Source organism: Salminus brasiliensis, chromosome 24 (genome assembly GCF_030463535.1).
Source record: "Salminus brasiliensis chromosome 24, fSalBra1.hap2, whole genome shotgun sequence".
NCBI lineage: Eukaryota > Metazoa > Chordata > Actinopteri > Characiformes > Bryconidae > Salminus > Salminus brasiliensis.
The window spans coordinates 20,155,912-20,172,231 of NC_132901.1; the positions used below are offsets into that span (position 1 = coordinate 20,155,912).

The 16,320-nt window shown below is 40.4% G+C and overlaps 2 protein-coding genes across 11 annotated transcripts in view; one reads left to right on the forward strand and one right to left on the reverse strand.

Annotated features, from left to right (window-relative positions):
• Positions 1-12,199, forward strand: part of LOC140546485 (girdin-like) — a 61,171-nt gene extending 48,972 nt beyond the window's left edge. For 4 of the 10 annotated variants that reach the window (XM_072669779.1, XM_072669782.1, XM_072669780.1 and 1 more), the window contains 4 exons: positions 1,091-1,300; positions 2,149-2,214; positions 4,353-4,612; positions 5,167-8,216. In XM_072669779.1, the coding sequence (XP_072525880.1) occupies positions 1,091-1,300; positions 2,149-2,214; positions 4,353-4,612; positions 5,167-6,051 (1,421 nt within the window). In that variant the 3' untranslated portion in view covers positions 6,052-8,216. Of the gene's footprint in view, positions 1-1,090; positions 1,301-2,148; positions 2,215-3,273; positions 3,361-4,352; positions 4,613-5,166; positions 8,217-8,326 lie in introns of those variants that run through there. The other 6 variants (XM_072669785.1, XM_072669786.1, XM_072669787.1 and 3 more) reach the window with 6 other exon arrangements.
• prorsd1 (prolyl-tRNA synthetase domain containing 1) lies at positions 12,111-14,865 on the reverse strand. The gene is made up of 2 exons (XM_072669825.1): positions 14,706-14,865; positions 12,111-13,676 (listed from the first exon to the last, which is right to left on the reverse strand). The coding sequence occupies exons 1-2, from the start codon at positions 14,787-14,789 to the stop codon at positions 13,248-13,250; spliced, it is 513 nt and encodes a 170-aa protein (XP_072525926.1). The 5' UTR covers positions 14,790-14,865; the 3' UTR covers positions 12,111-13,247.
• Positions 14,866-16,320: the final 1,455 nt, after the last annotated feature.

The window sequence follows — 16,320 nt, forward strand, 5'->3', positions numbered from 1 at the left end:
CTGTACTATGTGCGGGATAGTATTTAGATAGCAGTTTCTAAAATGAGCTACTACTGGTGCATTCTGTCTGCATGTCAAAGTATTGTGTATATATATAAAAAATATTATATAAAAAAGTGATGTGTCATGAAAATATCTTTAAATAGTGTGATGTAATGTCCTTACCATATCGCCCACCCCTATGTGTTACAAATGAAAAGAGCTGTGATACTGAGCCTGTAGTTGTCTTCTAGTTTGTAGCACTGTGTGGTATTTGGGTTCTAATTGAGTGTTAGTAAAGTAATATTTGAATCTGTAGTATCTGATTAAGTACTAGTGTTGTAGTATAGTATTAGTGTAGTAATAGGTAATTGCAGTAGTACATGATGAAGTATTTGGTGGGGGGTTTTGTGTATGGTGTGATATCTCTGGATGTGTGTGGCCTGCACTGTCTGTGACTCAGGCCTCTTTTCTGCTTGTGGTGTGAGGTGATTGTCCCATCTCTCACCCCGTACTCACTGCATCAGCAGCACGCCACTACCACCCATCTAGTCACCATGTTGGAACTGAAATGGAGCGATCTGGCGCACATACACGCTCTTCTACTATCTCTGCTTTTCTCTTCTATCTTGCACAAGACCTGCACAGTTTAGTGTTAGTGCTGCCATTAATTACTCCCGGCAGTTGATGGGGTTAACACTCAACCACTAAGCTGTGCAGTGACACACGCTGGTCCACTGTCCTACACTCAGTTCTCTTTATCCTTATTGCTTCTTTTTACGCAAACACACATTAAGACACACAGTCTCACTCTATCTGCTTTTCCAAACACAACCATTGGAGGCTTCATTTCAGCTCTGTGCATGTCATGCTAACATGGCACAACCTCTTATTTCTTTCTCTTCTATTTTTCCTCTCTCTCTTCTCTTAATTTCTCTATTTCTTGCCAAGGCATTTGTGCTTGTTGATATTGGTGTGAAACTGCATGCCTCTATCTCTCTGTCTCAGTCTCTGTCTGTCTCTACTTCTATCTGTCTTTCTTTTCTTTCTCTCTCTTTCTCTGCATCGCTGTCGCAACACAGTAATAATCCTCCTGCTATTCCCATCTCAGCCATGAACGACCTGCTGCAGACAATGGCGCTGGCCGGGGGCCAGTGGACCAGCAGCACAGACCACCTGGAGGCCCCTGACGACGCAGCGTCAGCGGGTGGTGGCCAGCGCATGAAGGAGCTGGGATCCATGGCCTACTCTACCAACGCCATCAACTGTGCCACCCTCAGTTTGCCCGCCAGCCACAACAAGCAGAAGCTTAAGAACAAAGGTAGAGCTGGCCACACACAGCAGTATCTTTACCCTTCTCCCTCCTGGAGTAGCAGTCTTTTGGTGTAGTATGCTCGGATGCTTTTCTGTCTTTTCTGTCTGTGCTGGAAGTGGTCTTCTGTTTTGGTCTTCTCTGGACGTGGAGTGTTTTGTGCTTTACACTCTGTTGAGGTCAGTGTAAAAAAAAAAATAAGGCGTATATTATACATGATGACATGATTAGCAGAATATGTAGGTGACCTTGACTAGCTGTGCTAAAATATCTAACTTTTGTAATGCATTTATTTCTCAGTAATTAAAGTAGACTTGGTTACTATTCTTATATTTTATAATGAATCAGCAAATTAAACATTTTGTTTATTTTCTTTTTCAGTTTTTAGAAAATTAACTAAATATTTTAAGATACATATATTAGTATTTCTATCTAAGAAAGCATCATTTAGAGAAAACATGTATGCATATTGTAATACACAAGTAATTGAATCATGTTCATTTACTTAATTTAATAATAAAATAATAAAGCAAAACAAAATATTGCATGTACAAAAGCTATGGCATTTAATGAGTATCTAAAAGCTGTAGGGCAAAGGCAATCTTCCTTATTAAAGTATTTTCACATTAATCAATAAACGTAATTTAAACAGAGGTGTCAACACGTACCCATTTATTCATTTTTTTCATGTCATTGCACACCATGTTATACTCTTCATTTCCTTTTAAAACTATAGTGCATGTTGTCTGTGCTCCTTTGTCTGAATAGGACAACATGGCTACAAGAAATTCAGTTCTAGTTGTTCTTGAGCTAGAAACTACGCATGGTATGTAAAAGTCTGCCTTGCTACCTTGCAGATAATGCATCCTGTGAAGATGTTACACCAACCTCTTCAGATGAGCAGAGTGGTGTTCGCGCTCAAGGTGAGGAATGGACTCTCCAAAACTGTGTCTCATAATCTTCCATAAAGCAATTTCCTTTTGACAGCGTGCAGTTAAAGTGATTAAAAGTATGGTAATCTCGCCTGTCTTTTTGAGCCACAGTGCCGTGCCAGATTTAGCTCTAGCCTGTAAATGGCCATATGAGTTTAGTGTGATTTTAGTAGGTCAGGCAGACAGATTGAGCTGTGACATGTCATCTTCATAAATACATCTGCTCTGACATCTGAGGAAATCTGTGAAAAGAATTTGGCTGTGAAGATGAGACTCCAATAAGGTTCATATTTGAATCCCAACTGTGTTAAGTCCATGACATTTCAGGTGCTGGATCTTCTATCTTTTCAGTATTGAATGGTTAGCCAGTTAAACATTTTTTTTAGCATAATGACATCTGAAAATATTTTTAATAAATATTTTTAAAAAATACTTATGTTATCCAATATTTTACATTTGGAAGGTAGTGGTGGAAATAACAGCTTTAACATTATGCAAGAGTTGGTGATTTTTGCTCGTTGGCTCCCCCTACAGTCGGGAAGTACTTTTCTGTACCAAGCAGAGAGAGAGAAAGAAGTGTGTGGACTGAGGAGGTAGAGTAATAGTACAGGATATTACACAAATATTTCTTGATTTACGCAATGTTACGCAGTGCTTTCCTGCCTGCTTCACCAAAGTTACCCAGTGCTGTTGCCACTGAGCCCAGAGTGACCATGACGAGGTTGTTATTCTCCCCGTTAAGTCAGTAAAGCATCACAATGCTTTTGAAGCTATAATGTGGCTTTAAAGGAAGGTTAAAGCAGCTTTGCTATTCAAAGTGTCCAAGTAAATAAAACCTGTATAAGATATTTAGCAGTGAAGACACAAAGTGACGTGTTGAGATTGATGAGGAAATTGAGCTTGCACCATTAAATATAGCCATGGTCATGCATTTTACAGGATCTGACACTTATAATTTACAAGGAGGCTTTAGCTGAGACAGGCATTGCCAATCAAGGGAATATGTGTAAAGCTATTATGACAGTGAGCTGTTTGTGTGCAATTGGACAGGACTGCAGCTCTTTAGCAATGCAGAAGGCCTCTCTCCCCCAGCTCCCACCTTATCCACCATGTGCAGGGTCCCCTGTAACATCTGTAGTAAGTGATTCATCTGCATGCACCGCTGAAGCCTTCTCCAGAAGAACGGATTGAATTTGATACCCTGTTCTCTGTTCTCTTAAAGCACTTCTTACTGCAAGGTTTCCCTGGGGTCCGTATATAACCCTCCTCCCAACCCTGTCTTAACAACATCACGCCTTGTTTGTGCATTGGCACTTCTAAAGCTCCTCCTATGTACAGTGAAGCGCCCCTCCTCCCTCAGATACTTATTGTATGGTTTCTTCTGCAAGGCTCCTCCCCTCTGCCAGTACCTGCCACTGAGCTTGCTATGGGCAAATATGGCTGCTGATTGTTCCAGCCAGCATGGACCATCTGCTGCCCCAGTGTGATCTGTTTTCGTGCTGTGTGCCCTGTCATCCCCGTCCAGCCTCCAGTTCAGCCAATCTCCATAGTAGCAAAGCCACTATTAATAATAACAATGGTAATTCCTAGGACTCAGCATGCAAAGATAAAGGTATGCACGTATCGACCAGTTTTCTGCCTTTAATTCAGATGGTGTGTGGTGTTGGATCCTTAAAAAAAACATTAAAGAGCCTTTCACAAATGATGCGACTGTCACGTGAACTGGTATTTCTGGGATGCTAATCAAATGGAAAACACCGAAAACATTTTCACTTTAACACTTCCTCCAGCTCTTGTGGTGTGGTGATGTTAAATAAACTTAATTTCAAGTGAGCTGATTGTGGTTTGGCTTTGGGTGTCTAATTTTCTGGCAGTTTATATCCTGGCATTATTTTAAGTATTTTGTCAACTGCATTTTTGGAGTTTTGTTACATTACATTATATGTATATATATCAGCACAATGAGTTGATGTCCATATATGGACAAATTTTTATGTATTTGGGATGTAGAATTTGGCATGCAGAATAACTCCAAAAATGTACTTAAAATAACTAACATTATTTTTAAAAATCACTTTCTCTTAACTTTTTTTTTTGTTTGTTTTGTTTTCTGACATTTTGTCTCCCAGGTGCAGTGAACGGCAGTCTGAGCAGGCCTCACAGTGAGAGCAGTGGTGAATTCAGCCTGAGCTTGGACACAGAAGTTTGGTCCAGCGGGAGTAGCCCAGTACAGCAGCCGCATTCCCAGAGGTCATCTCATCAGAGCCCCTTGCAACTCCGCAAGAACCTGGAGCCTACAGGCGCCCAAAGCAAGAGGAAGACAGGCTCTCTTGGCAGTGAGGTGGTGTCCCTTCAGCAGTTCCTGGAAGAGAGCATAGACCCTCCTGAGGTGACATGAGCGCCTCCTTAATGATACACAAAGCTCGGGTATCGGGTATCGGGTATGGCCATGGCAACATCTAATGTGATGTTTCAGTTTGTAATGACTGCCATTGGTTTCATCCGTCAGTGCACTGCCTATTAAAAACTTTAGCGGTTTTCACTGTAAAAAAACCTGCAGGAACAGCAGTTTTCTGTTCATTTGGGTTCATGCTCATGTTTGTTGATCATCAAATGGTCTTCTTTAAGGCAGTTTTTTCAGAAATACAGCTTTCTTTCCCTAATCCTTTTTTTGCTTTAAAGGCTGTTTAATGTCTTAAAAGTTTGAATGCTAACATAACAAGTGTAAAATGAATGGGGTTCAGTATTATTTCCAGAGTTGCACTTTTGTCAGTTGTTACATCAGTTTTGCAATTTTTACACAGACAAATGAGAAGAGAGGAAAAATTAAATAGTACAGCTTTCTATAAAACATTCTGTAGTAAAGATTACTTAAAATTGTCAGATTTTCTAAATATCTAGAATGCTTTTTTAATTGTACTGTATTTGTTGTGCCCCTTTCAGTCTGGCAGCCAGGAGAACCTCACTGTAGAATCGCCCCGTCTGTCAGGAGCAACTGAGCCTGTGCAGAAGGAACGTGCCAAGGGGCGGGGCATTTTGCGATCTGCCAGTGGTAGGGCCACGTCCTCTGACTCCAGCACCACGCGATCAGGGCCAGGACGCCCCACCCTGCGCAAGGCGGAGAGCACCCGTGTTAAGGGTCCGAGCCAGCCTAGACCCAGTCTGACTTCTCAAGGGAAGGCCATGTCCGTGTCAGAGCGCCTAGACGCCTCTTCCTCCGCCGCAGGTCTTCCCAGGGCAAGCAGTGTCATCTCCACAGCCGAGGGCAGCACACGGCGGACCAGCATCCATGATCTGCTGTCCAAGGACAGCCGCCAACCGATCTCTGTGGACCCCTCGCCCTCCAAGAGCAGCAAATCTCGCCCTCAGCCTGTGCCCAGTGAGTACCAAGCTTCCTGTAGAGCACATGCCCACGCTCCACCCCAGTCTAGTCTCCCCACACCGCTGCCCAAGTCTGCCAGCATGCCGTGCACTGGCCACGCCCCCAGTGTAGAGGACCCAGAGCTATCCAGTCTGCAAGCCTTCCTAGGCCCCTCCTTCACTGTAGATTCAGTCTTCCTGGACTCCATCCTTAGTGAGCCGGTGTTTGCGGGCGGCGCTAGAAACCAAGCCATCCTCTCTCTCAATACTTCCCTAGTTAGTAACATCAGTGGCCCTCCCCTCAAGCCCAGAGAGCCCAAGCTCGGTCAGAACCAGCCAAACGGTCCCCCTGACACCAAGATAGACGGGAGGGGCAGTGATAACAATCATGTGAGCGTTTCCGACCAGTCAGCTCCCTTGAGTTCAGAGGATAGCCAATCGCTGTGGTACGAATATGGCTGTGTTTAATGTATGGGATCATGTGACCTGTTTCCTTTGTGGTGATTGTTAAGCACCTGCATGAACGCTTTGAGCACTACCATGGTATCCGTTTGTTTGTTTGTTTGTTTGATTTCTTTTCCTCGTTTTGTTGCTGACTTCATAACCACGCTCTCGAACCGTTTGGCTTGTCTGTGGGAGATTCTTTGATCTTGAACCTGAACAATCCCTCTGTTGAACTTCAACTGTCCAACTGTTGAATGTCTGCATGTGTGGTAATCCTTATGTCTTATGTTCTTTTTATTTTCACAAGATATGTAATCCATGTGCAAACATGTTCCTTTGTTTATTAAGATGTACAGTAATCATCACCATGATTATGATCTAAATCACAAACTTTTTGCAATAGTCACAAGCTTTGCTCCTCATGGAATTGTATAATTTCATCATCCTGCTAATTTATTTTTTGTACCCCGTGCCTACATTTGCGTGTTCATACCTTCCAAAGTTAGCTGAAGTTGATCTACTTTGATATTTAAATAAAGTAATTAGGCTTGTGGAGCATGTCCCACGATGCTCTGTCTTATCAGAGCTATTTAAAAGACTAATAGACATCCGTGTAAAATTTAATCTCTTCAGATATGTCCTACAAGTTACTACTGTAACTCCTTGAAGATTAACTTGCAGTATTTTGGGGCTTGCGCAAAGGGAAAGCTTTTGCACAAGGGATGTCTGGTGTTCTGCACTGTTGAGACTTCTTGGTATCTGGGACTGTCTTACATAGAATTGGGTTCCACAACATCATTGCTGAGTCACTGCATGGCTTTTCCCCCTGTTTCAATCCTGAGATTCTATTTTGATTGCCTCAATCAAAATGAATGGATCAGCTGGCATCTCATGTGGGTGTTCTGTTTTCTGTATTTGCTTTGTTTACTTGTAATCAGTTTAGCACAGTACTACTGTGTGTGCGATTGAGCTGTCCAACTCGTTTTCACTACATTGTTCACACTATATTAATGCCATGCCCACAAATGCTTTCTTTCATTGCAGATGTTGCAAAGTTTAATACCAGGCAAAAAATCCTTAATTAACCTAATGCGATATTGTACATGTCAGTTTTTGGTTTACAAGCTAGATGTTTTTGCTCTGGGCTTTTAAATCTAGGTGGATTGGTAACCGCAATTGGCTATTCTTTATCTTTCGCTTGAATACACTATAGAAAAACTACACTTAATCTGTCCTAATAATGTGACCTATAATGTGCATGCTAAATAAATAGTTTCATTAAAGGATGCACTTTAAAATGTTCTAAATATCTCAATATGATAAAATAGATTTTTTTGTGATTCTTAACTGACACACTCTTATGAATAAAGGTCCTTTATTTGAAATGTTTTTTTTGAGGGATGCCATAGAAGAACCACGTTTGGTTCCATGAAGAGCCATGTTTGTAATGAGAGTTTGTTTAAAAAAGGTAAAAGTTCTTTTAAAAAGACTTTTAAAAGGCTTTACACACTCACACATCTTAATTAAAAATAGGTCTGTCTATTGGTAGGAATACACAATACAGGGGTTACAATTCAGTATATTGCGATATATGGCACATTTTTCACATCAATTTTTAGCTAAATATATATAATGTATATTAAAAAACATTCATCATATGAATAAAATCTGTGTATTAAAAAAAAAAAAAGGTTCACTCTTTCTCCATCCAATCAGAACAGTGGGATCTGAAGACAGAGTACAACACTGCTATCTAGCAGTCATGCTTTAAACACGACACTTCATAAAGCACAGTCTGTCACCAATCTTTGCATCTAAGCTATTAATTAAAAATCAATACGGTGTTTTTGAGAATGGTGGTTTTTGTTTTATTTTTGATTGATCCAAAAGCTGGCTTCTGTGGCATCGATCAGAAAACCATTTAAATCACTGCCTTTACAACAGTTCGCTATGATGGAACACATTTGTGAGGGGAGCATGGATAGGTCAACTGCTTAGAAGAAACTTCTTATGAGATTAAAGGTTAAGTGTACATTTTAGTTCATCCTTAAATAAGGGTTCTGCTGCAAGGTGCATATACCAAACCTACTTTACCTATAATACCACAGTAGTAGCACGATATATAATGACTGTAGTGAGTTCTATTTATTTGTTGCTCTTTTATTTCTATTTTATTGCCTCCTGATTATTTATCATGTACATATATCTGAAGTGAAGTTTCAGTGCTTTTGCTTTGGGTTTTATTTTTGTTTTGTTTTTGAAGTATTTAGTTGTAATATCACCTGCCTTTGTCCTGCAGATGTGGAAGTGTTACAAGAACGCAGAAAATCAAAAAGCAGATCTGGAGAGCAGCAAAGCTCCTAAACATTAGCCGCAGCGCTAGCGTTTTCACGAGCTTGAAGGGGTGAGTGTCGCTGCCCGCGAGGGGGGATGGGAGGTCGTTATGGTAACCCGGAGAGGTGGAACAGATGTCTGAGCTGCACGTGCTTGCTTTTCCGTGCTGGTCTCTGGTGACTGTGGAGGCCATGTTGATGATGGATCCTGGCCTGCATGGTTCACTGTGTGGGGTGGGTTGGGATGGGGTGTTGTGGGGTTTTTTTTGTTTGTTTGGTTTTTTTTTTTGGCCTAGCTCTGCTTCCTTCCCCCTTTTCCCCTCAGACATCCTCTTTCAACAGCCCCCTCTCCCTCCTTCTCCGTGAAAGTTTGACAGGGTGTCTCCATGTCCCTGCTGAGGTAAATCTGTGTAGTCTGAGCAGATTTCAGTCGCCCCCTCCTCTCAGACGTGGCTTCAGTTACTGCATGGTGTTAGAGATTTGTGGCTGGACCTCCCTTGCTTCCCCAGCGCATGTCTCTGTATTTATGTGTTTGTGTTCGCATGGACCGCTGGAACATACAGTATATTTCAATGCCATCTCAAGTATTTTTCTTTCACAGCGCTCACTCACTGTGGATTGGGTCGAGTAGCCTAAACACATGCATTGTTACTGAAATTAAGTGACGAGGAAAAATACATACAATACATAAACCGGGTCCCAAAACTATTCATGTCTTCAGTCCTGAGTTATTGAAGTTTGTTAGATGTGTGAGCTGGATATTTTTTGTATGAAAATTCATATAATCATGAAAATGTCTTAAAATATGGCCATATAATATTTAGATGCTATTCTCATTTTATGCTGAATCACCAAAAGTCAAAGGTTAGTTTAAGTAACTTAAACTAAATGTTAAAGACAAAAAAAAAGTGCAGTCAATTATTGGAATGCAGTAATAAAGCAGGTCTGAAAAGTTGAATGTGCCCAGTAGAGTGAAAACTAGTTTACTCACTAATATGCTGAAGTGTTAGGGTAAATATATTCAAACCACAAATCCATAAAAAGGTAAGCGAGTAAATCTGTCTAATTTCTACCTTTATCTGCTCACTGTAGTCTAAAACCTGATTAGTCCAGGGCTGTGTCCAAAATGTAATGCAGCTGCCTTGATGCCTTACTGCCTATGCGGTCTTACAAGTCAGTAAGTTAACGGCAACATTGTGATTAAGGTACCTACAGCAGAATGGTCTTTGGGACGCACTTTGAAGGCAATATGAAAAGATGTCATGATGTTGTCAGGATACTGACAACCACTGTCAGCTGCGTAAGTAAGTTCTGACTATTACACTGACCATTTCATCTCAGAAGGTATTTAAGATTTTTTTCACTTAATATTTTATTTTCTATTTGTACAGACTGCTGCTTGCTTCTGCCATGTTGCTTTTTTGGGACATAGCTCGGTAGCTCCTGCCTTCAATTACTGCCTGTGTAGACTGCATTTTTAAAACGTTTCAGACACAGCCCAGGATTTGACCGGTGTATCTAAAACAATGTTGTTCAGTTAGTCATTTTTCTGGACTGTCTTTTGCCGTCTATAAAATGAGCTGTAAACACCAGGTTTAATTAATCCTGTGTAAATTGCCATGACTGGAAATGTTCCATCACATCCTGTGGAAAAGCAGTTTTCCACAGGTTTTCTCAAGTATGGAGGCGCTCGAATGGACGTTTGTGTATGTGTTGGAAAGTGAAAGTAAACATTTGGTACAAATCAAGCAGGTCAAACAAGTGTGGCAGACGTGGAAAACCACAGGAGTTGTACGACAACATTCAAATCATTAGGATTTCTCAAATCACACTTCTAGCAACTTTAGAAGAGTTCAGAAACAAAGGTACTAAACCAACACATGGCCTTTTTTTTGGTGTGACAGCAATGTGAAAATCACATTTCTTATCCTGTAATAATTATATAGTGTAATTGTTAAGGACCCCATTGTCCTGGTCAAAACTAATCCTAACTGAATGAGGCTTATGGTGCTATCCATGCTATGAATACTCTTTGCTGAGGAGCATCTAATTGCTTACATTTAAATCACCACAGAATTTCAGCAGCCTAACAAGTGAGATCAAGTAACTCTCAAGTTTATTAGGTTGATTTTCATTCAGGCAGACCCACGTATGCCGGTTAGTGTAGTGGGTAACAACAGTCCCCGGCCTGGCAAGCACACCAGCAAGAGTCCTTGGGCAAGACTCCTAATACTACTTTCTCTTTCCGATGTAACTTGCTATGGATAAGAGACAACATAAACATCTTAGGCCACTTTGTTCCACGGTCCATGTGTGCATATGTCTCTTCTGTCTCACCTTTTCTGCCTATAATCTCATTTTCTGCCCTTCTCTCTTCATCTCTTCACTTCCTCCTCGTCTGCTGCCACTTCAGAGAGAAAAGTGACCTTCGACCTGACAGTCTGACTGCCTTTTTTTAAAAGCTCTGACATGGTCGACGTCAAGAAAAGATTAAAAGATTGTATGTCCTTTTTTTTTTTAATCAAGGATCCTCCTGTTATGAAAACACATCAATTTCCTTGAATCAAGGAAACACAAGACTTTGAAGACAATTGAATCTTGAGTATTGAGCATTTTTGACAGATTGCACTGCTGTACTGTGGGGTGGCTCAGCTCGTGCACTGCTTAAGCGGACCATTCGTTTGGTGCCAATGTTTGAGTCCAGTGAGTGCAAAGGGAGAATTTTTACCGAACACTGGCCGGTCGCCTGCGTGACTCTCGATCAGCTGGCCTTTTTAACTCAGCCAGGGGACTTTCCTTGTCTTATGAGCGTGCATGCGACGCTGCATCTCTAAGTGTTAAGACCAACCTCATACATCAATCTGCACAAAAGATCACAACATGGATCACACATTCTGCATGGAGCAAAGACGATCAACACACCCCCCTTCTCCTGCCCGCCATCAAAAGTGGACACGTGAGCAGTTTCCCCAGATACAGAAAAAAAGAAGAGAAAAAGGACTCTATGGGAAACGTCTTGTTTGGTCACCGGGGTCGCCAAAAACAAGGGTACAGCAAGTTCCTGCCTCTGGCAAGCTTTGTGCATGTGTGAGTGTGTGCGCGTGAGAGTGTGTGTGGGCCTGTAAGACTACTGTCACCATTTAGACCTGCCATTTGCTTCCTTTTTCACTTTTGCATAAATGTATAAATGTGATAAAACAAGGCTTGTGTCTTATTTTGTATTCTGACTAGCTTTCAATCTGTAACTTCTCAATACTGATGGAAATGCAGATCCTGCAACAGAGAGGCCTAAAAAGAGTCAAGTCAATTAGGGACACACTATGATATAGAAATCCTATCAGCATCAGGAGATAACTGCTTATAAAGAAGAGCATCGATCAGTTTAGACTTGACCGATATTTGATCTGATTGATGACTGGACTCTAGAAGAGCAGATTAATGCTGAGCACCAAAAAAATTGCATTTTATTCATGTCACTGCATTTAAAACCCTAAAGAAATAAATGGCACAAAAACTTTGTCTCTCCAAACTTTACAGGAGAGAGGAATAATAACTTTCAATGGAAGTCAATGTAAAACGATCTTATTTAAAATGATAGATAAATGATACATTTCAAATGTATTATGTAAAAATGATAAAAATGGAGATACAAGCTTTTTGCTTTTACATTTCTCTGTGATGCTGATCCCGCTGGATTTACTCCCAGTTTCTGCATTTTATAAATGTAACCCAAAAAACATTCCCATATCGATGCATCTCTACAGTTTTTTTTGGTGTCCTAAACACTTCAACACAAAACCTTTTCCTCAAATGAAAATAAAAAGAACTGGTTGGAAAAATATTTTTTCAGGGTGATTTTATTTTTGTGAACACTGACATGTATAGTCTATATATGTCCTAAAAGGTTGAAGGTTGTCCATTTCTACAGTGTCTATAAATTACAAAACAGGTTGGCACACTGAATCCAGAAGTCGTCCTACTTTAGGTACATTACGCCCTCGTGACACTGTTGTCTAAGAGAAATGATAATGTTATGATAATGTCTATTGCAACTAGTAAACGCTGCTTTCTGGAAAATCTTACATTTGGAAACTCCCCACTAACAGCCTTAACACAGTTTATTGACCTACAGTACATTGTATGTCCAAAGGTTTGTAGACACCTGCACATCTCTTCTCAAAAGTGTATTAATAGAGCTGTGTGGCGAGGGGGTGGGGGGCGTTAGGAGGATTCTAAGGGTCTGTGACGGACATGGGCCCTAAAAATGTATTAACTGAGTATTTGTGTCAGAATTAATAGAGTTGAACTACCCAGTGTAATATCTTTTCATGGGGCCCAAAATCCCTGTTAGCCCCTGACTGTACTACCAACATTTACTCTTCTGGAAAGGCTTTAAACCTAGATGCTGCTGCGAGAATTTGACTGCATTCTGCCACAAGTGTGTTAGGGGGTCAGGTACTGTTGCTGGATTAGTTCTGGATTATAAATCGTGATCTAAACCAACACAAAGGTACTGGATGGTGCTCCTTCACTCCACAGAAGGCTGGGGAGCTGAATACCCTCATAGTCGGCGCTTGGCACTGGATATGGTGATCTTGGGCTTGTGTGTGGCTGCCTAATAGTGTCCAGAGCTTTTCTATGGAGAATATACAGGCTGTGTAATCCTGTGCCAGATATGGGTGTACCTAAAACTAGCTAAACCTACATATTTGAAGATGTCTACAAACATTTGGACGTATAGACAAAGCTTAAGTATGGTCATGAACTAAACTTTCATTTCAGTGGAAGGTTTCCATTCAAAATGCTGTGTAGTCCAGGACTGTCTTAATCCCTGTCCTGAGAACCAGCCCATATTGCATTTGTAACAGACAGTAGTACAGCTAAGATCTACTCAAAGCTGTGAAGAGCCGGCTCATGTCCCGTCTCCTTCAAGAACTTCATCAGGTCGTCTGGCTTCAGTCCCATGGTTGCAGCATTGGTCATAGGGTGGAAGTACACTCGCTCATGGCCTCCATTAACAAGGTCACTGTCCATAATGAACTTCACACTCTGGTCTTTATCGCAGAAGAGAGCCAGAGCTGTGGCACAGCCTTGGCCCACCTTCAGCTTCTCCATCATGACCGCCTCGTCAGCAAAGCGCAGGTTACCACTGCCTATGCCCAGTTTTTTGGCCAGGTCATTGAGGTTCACCTGTCGGTCGTGACGAACAGAGACAAGCCACAGACCCTTTTTCTTCTTGTCTTTTAAGAAGAGGTTTTTAGTGATGGCCCCGCTTAGATGCTCCACATGTGGCATCATCTCCTCCACAGTGAAAACCTGGAGGGAATTAAAAACATCCACAGAGCGGCCATTTACATAAAGAAGTGTAACCAACAATCACATGTGCATAGTTTTTTATCTTTCCCAAATGGGGTTGATTAACAGGTTTATGGGTTTTGACTTTATAGCATGGCTCTGCTGTTTTGCACCACAGCTAAAAGCTCTGGGGAAAAAAGTCTTAGACTGTGTTTACAGTCAGAAGTTAAGCCTAGTCTTGGTTTAAGTTGCTGTGTGATGGGGATGGCATAAAATAAAATAAAAATATCATTTAAAAATATTATTTTATATATATTTCTAATAATGTGGTGCCAACCGTCTTTAAATTCTCAGTACCAAAATGTAAAAGCCCCATAGTCCATTTCTAGTTTTTGCAGTTTTGGACTGGAATTCCTTTTTATCTAATTAAGAAGTATTTTAATTAATATACTGGATGTCCAGAGAGGCCTTGATTTAATTAAAAATATTTCCTATCAACTGATGATCACAAGATAACAACTTAATTCATCAGGATAAGAACTGTGTACTTTTTAAAAACCAATATTTGTTAAGTTAATAAAATTAGCTGAAAATAAAAGCATTAGCAACTGTATTAGTGTGGCCCATGGCTCGATTATACACAATTCTTGTTCTTAATGCTATTAATTCGTTCGTAAGGACAGTTTTGTTAAACCCAGCGGGGTTTTAATGCTTTTGATATCCACTCTAAACTGAAATATGATTATTTTTGCTGAATCAGTGGAACTACAGCAGTCTGAGATCCAGCTCAGCTCTTATTAATTTAATCGGTTATTTGGCGCCGTCTGGCGGCCGCTGTTGGAACTGAACCTGTCTTGGAGAAGCAAATGCAGCTACTCGACCCACAGCAACCTAAAGTTATTGTACGACATGTTACATATTTGAGAGAACGAGGAGAATTTTTAATTAACTACCACATTCGCACCGAAAAAGCATGAAATAATAAATATTAAATATTTAATGTAGATTTCGGGCCGGTCAGGCAGCCACGCGGCGAGTGCATGAGTTTACCTCCGGGTGCTCCACGGAGACGAAGTCAATATTCAGCGTTTTTAAGAAATTTTCTAATTCTGCTCGTAGTTCCGTGGATCCCATCGCGAAAAGAAAGCTATTAATATTTTCACAGAATAAAAACAACGACAGCCGAGTTTCTGTGTTTACACTCCTAAAGTCTCATTACTGCAGACGGAAGTTCGCATAGTGCGCATGCGCGATGGCCAGTACTGAAATCACTGCGTGGCGAAATTCACAAAATCCTAAAGCAAAAATAACAGCTAACAGTTTTACTGAGAAAAGATTCATCATCCAGTTTAAAACGGTCTAAAACAGAGCTGCGGTATTAGATCAGATTATACAGGGATAAAACAGGGGTCTGACCTCCAGGGTCTCCGGGGGTCCTCTTAAAGCCTCTCAAAAACTAGCTAGGGACGATCCAATGGAGATATGAACAATTAATTAAAGCTTATTCTCCAAAATGTAAAAGCCCCATAGTCCATTTCTAGTTTTTGCAGTTTTGGACTGGAATTCCTTTTTATCTAATTAAGAAGTATTTTAATTAACGTGTATGCAAGGATGTCCAGAAAGGCCTTGATTTAATTAAAAATATTTCCTATCAACTGATGATCACAAGATAACAACTTAATTCATCAGGATAAGAACTGTGTACTTTTTAAAAAACAATATTTGTTAAGTTAATAAAATTAGCTGAAAATAAAAGCATTAGCAACTGTATTAGTGTGGCCCATGGCTCGATTATACACAATTCTTGTTCTTAATGCTATTAATTCGTTCGTAAGGACAGTTTTGTTAAACCCAGCGGGGTTTTAATGCTTTTGATATCCACTCTAAACTGAAATATGATTATTTTTGCTGAATCAGTGGAACTACAGCAGTCTGAGATCCAGCTCAGCTCTTATTAATGTAATCGGTTATTTGGCGCCGTCTGGCGGCCGCTGTTGGAACTGAGCCTGTCTTGGAGAAGCAAATGCAGCTACTCGACCCACAGCAACCTAAAGTTATTGTACGACATGTTACATATTTGAGAGAACGATGTGAACAATTAATTAAAGCTAATTCTCCAAAATAGCCCTCATATCATACCATCCCCCATATCCCCTCACATTGTGTATTATTATAAAAATGATTGCAAAATCTGCCACATGTAGACCACTTTTTTTATTAATTTAGTAAGTTTGCTAACTTTTTTGTTATTTCTGTCACTTTTCTGGGTAATTTCAACACTTCAAGAAGAGCCTGAAGTACTGAATAACTACATTGACTTCATACACCCCAGGCTTTTGCTTCATCCACAGATACACTAACATATTCAGAAGATAGGAAAATATACTTTATAAAAATGATTAGGGTGGGGTAGTGAATTACATTTAACCCCTTACACAACGCTGTTATAAAAATATACATATGTACATCTTCTGACAGGTAATGACACTCATACGCAGGAATCTCGTAAAACCATTAATGCAAAATACAAGTATGAGAAGTCCAAAAAAAAAATAAATAAAAGTAATGTTATTTTGATTTAGTGAATTATCTAATCTTTGGAGTCGTTGTGCCTTTGCAAATTAGTGTAAAACATTTTATAACCGCATGTAATATTCAACAGTGT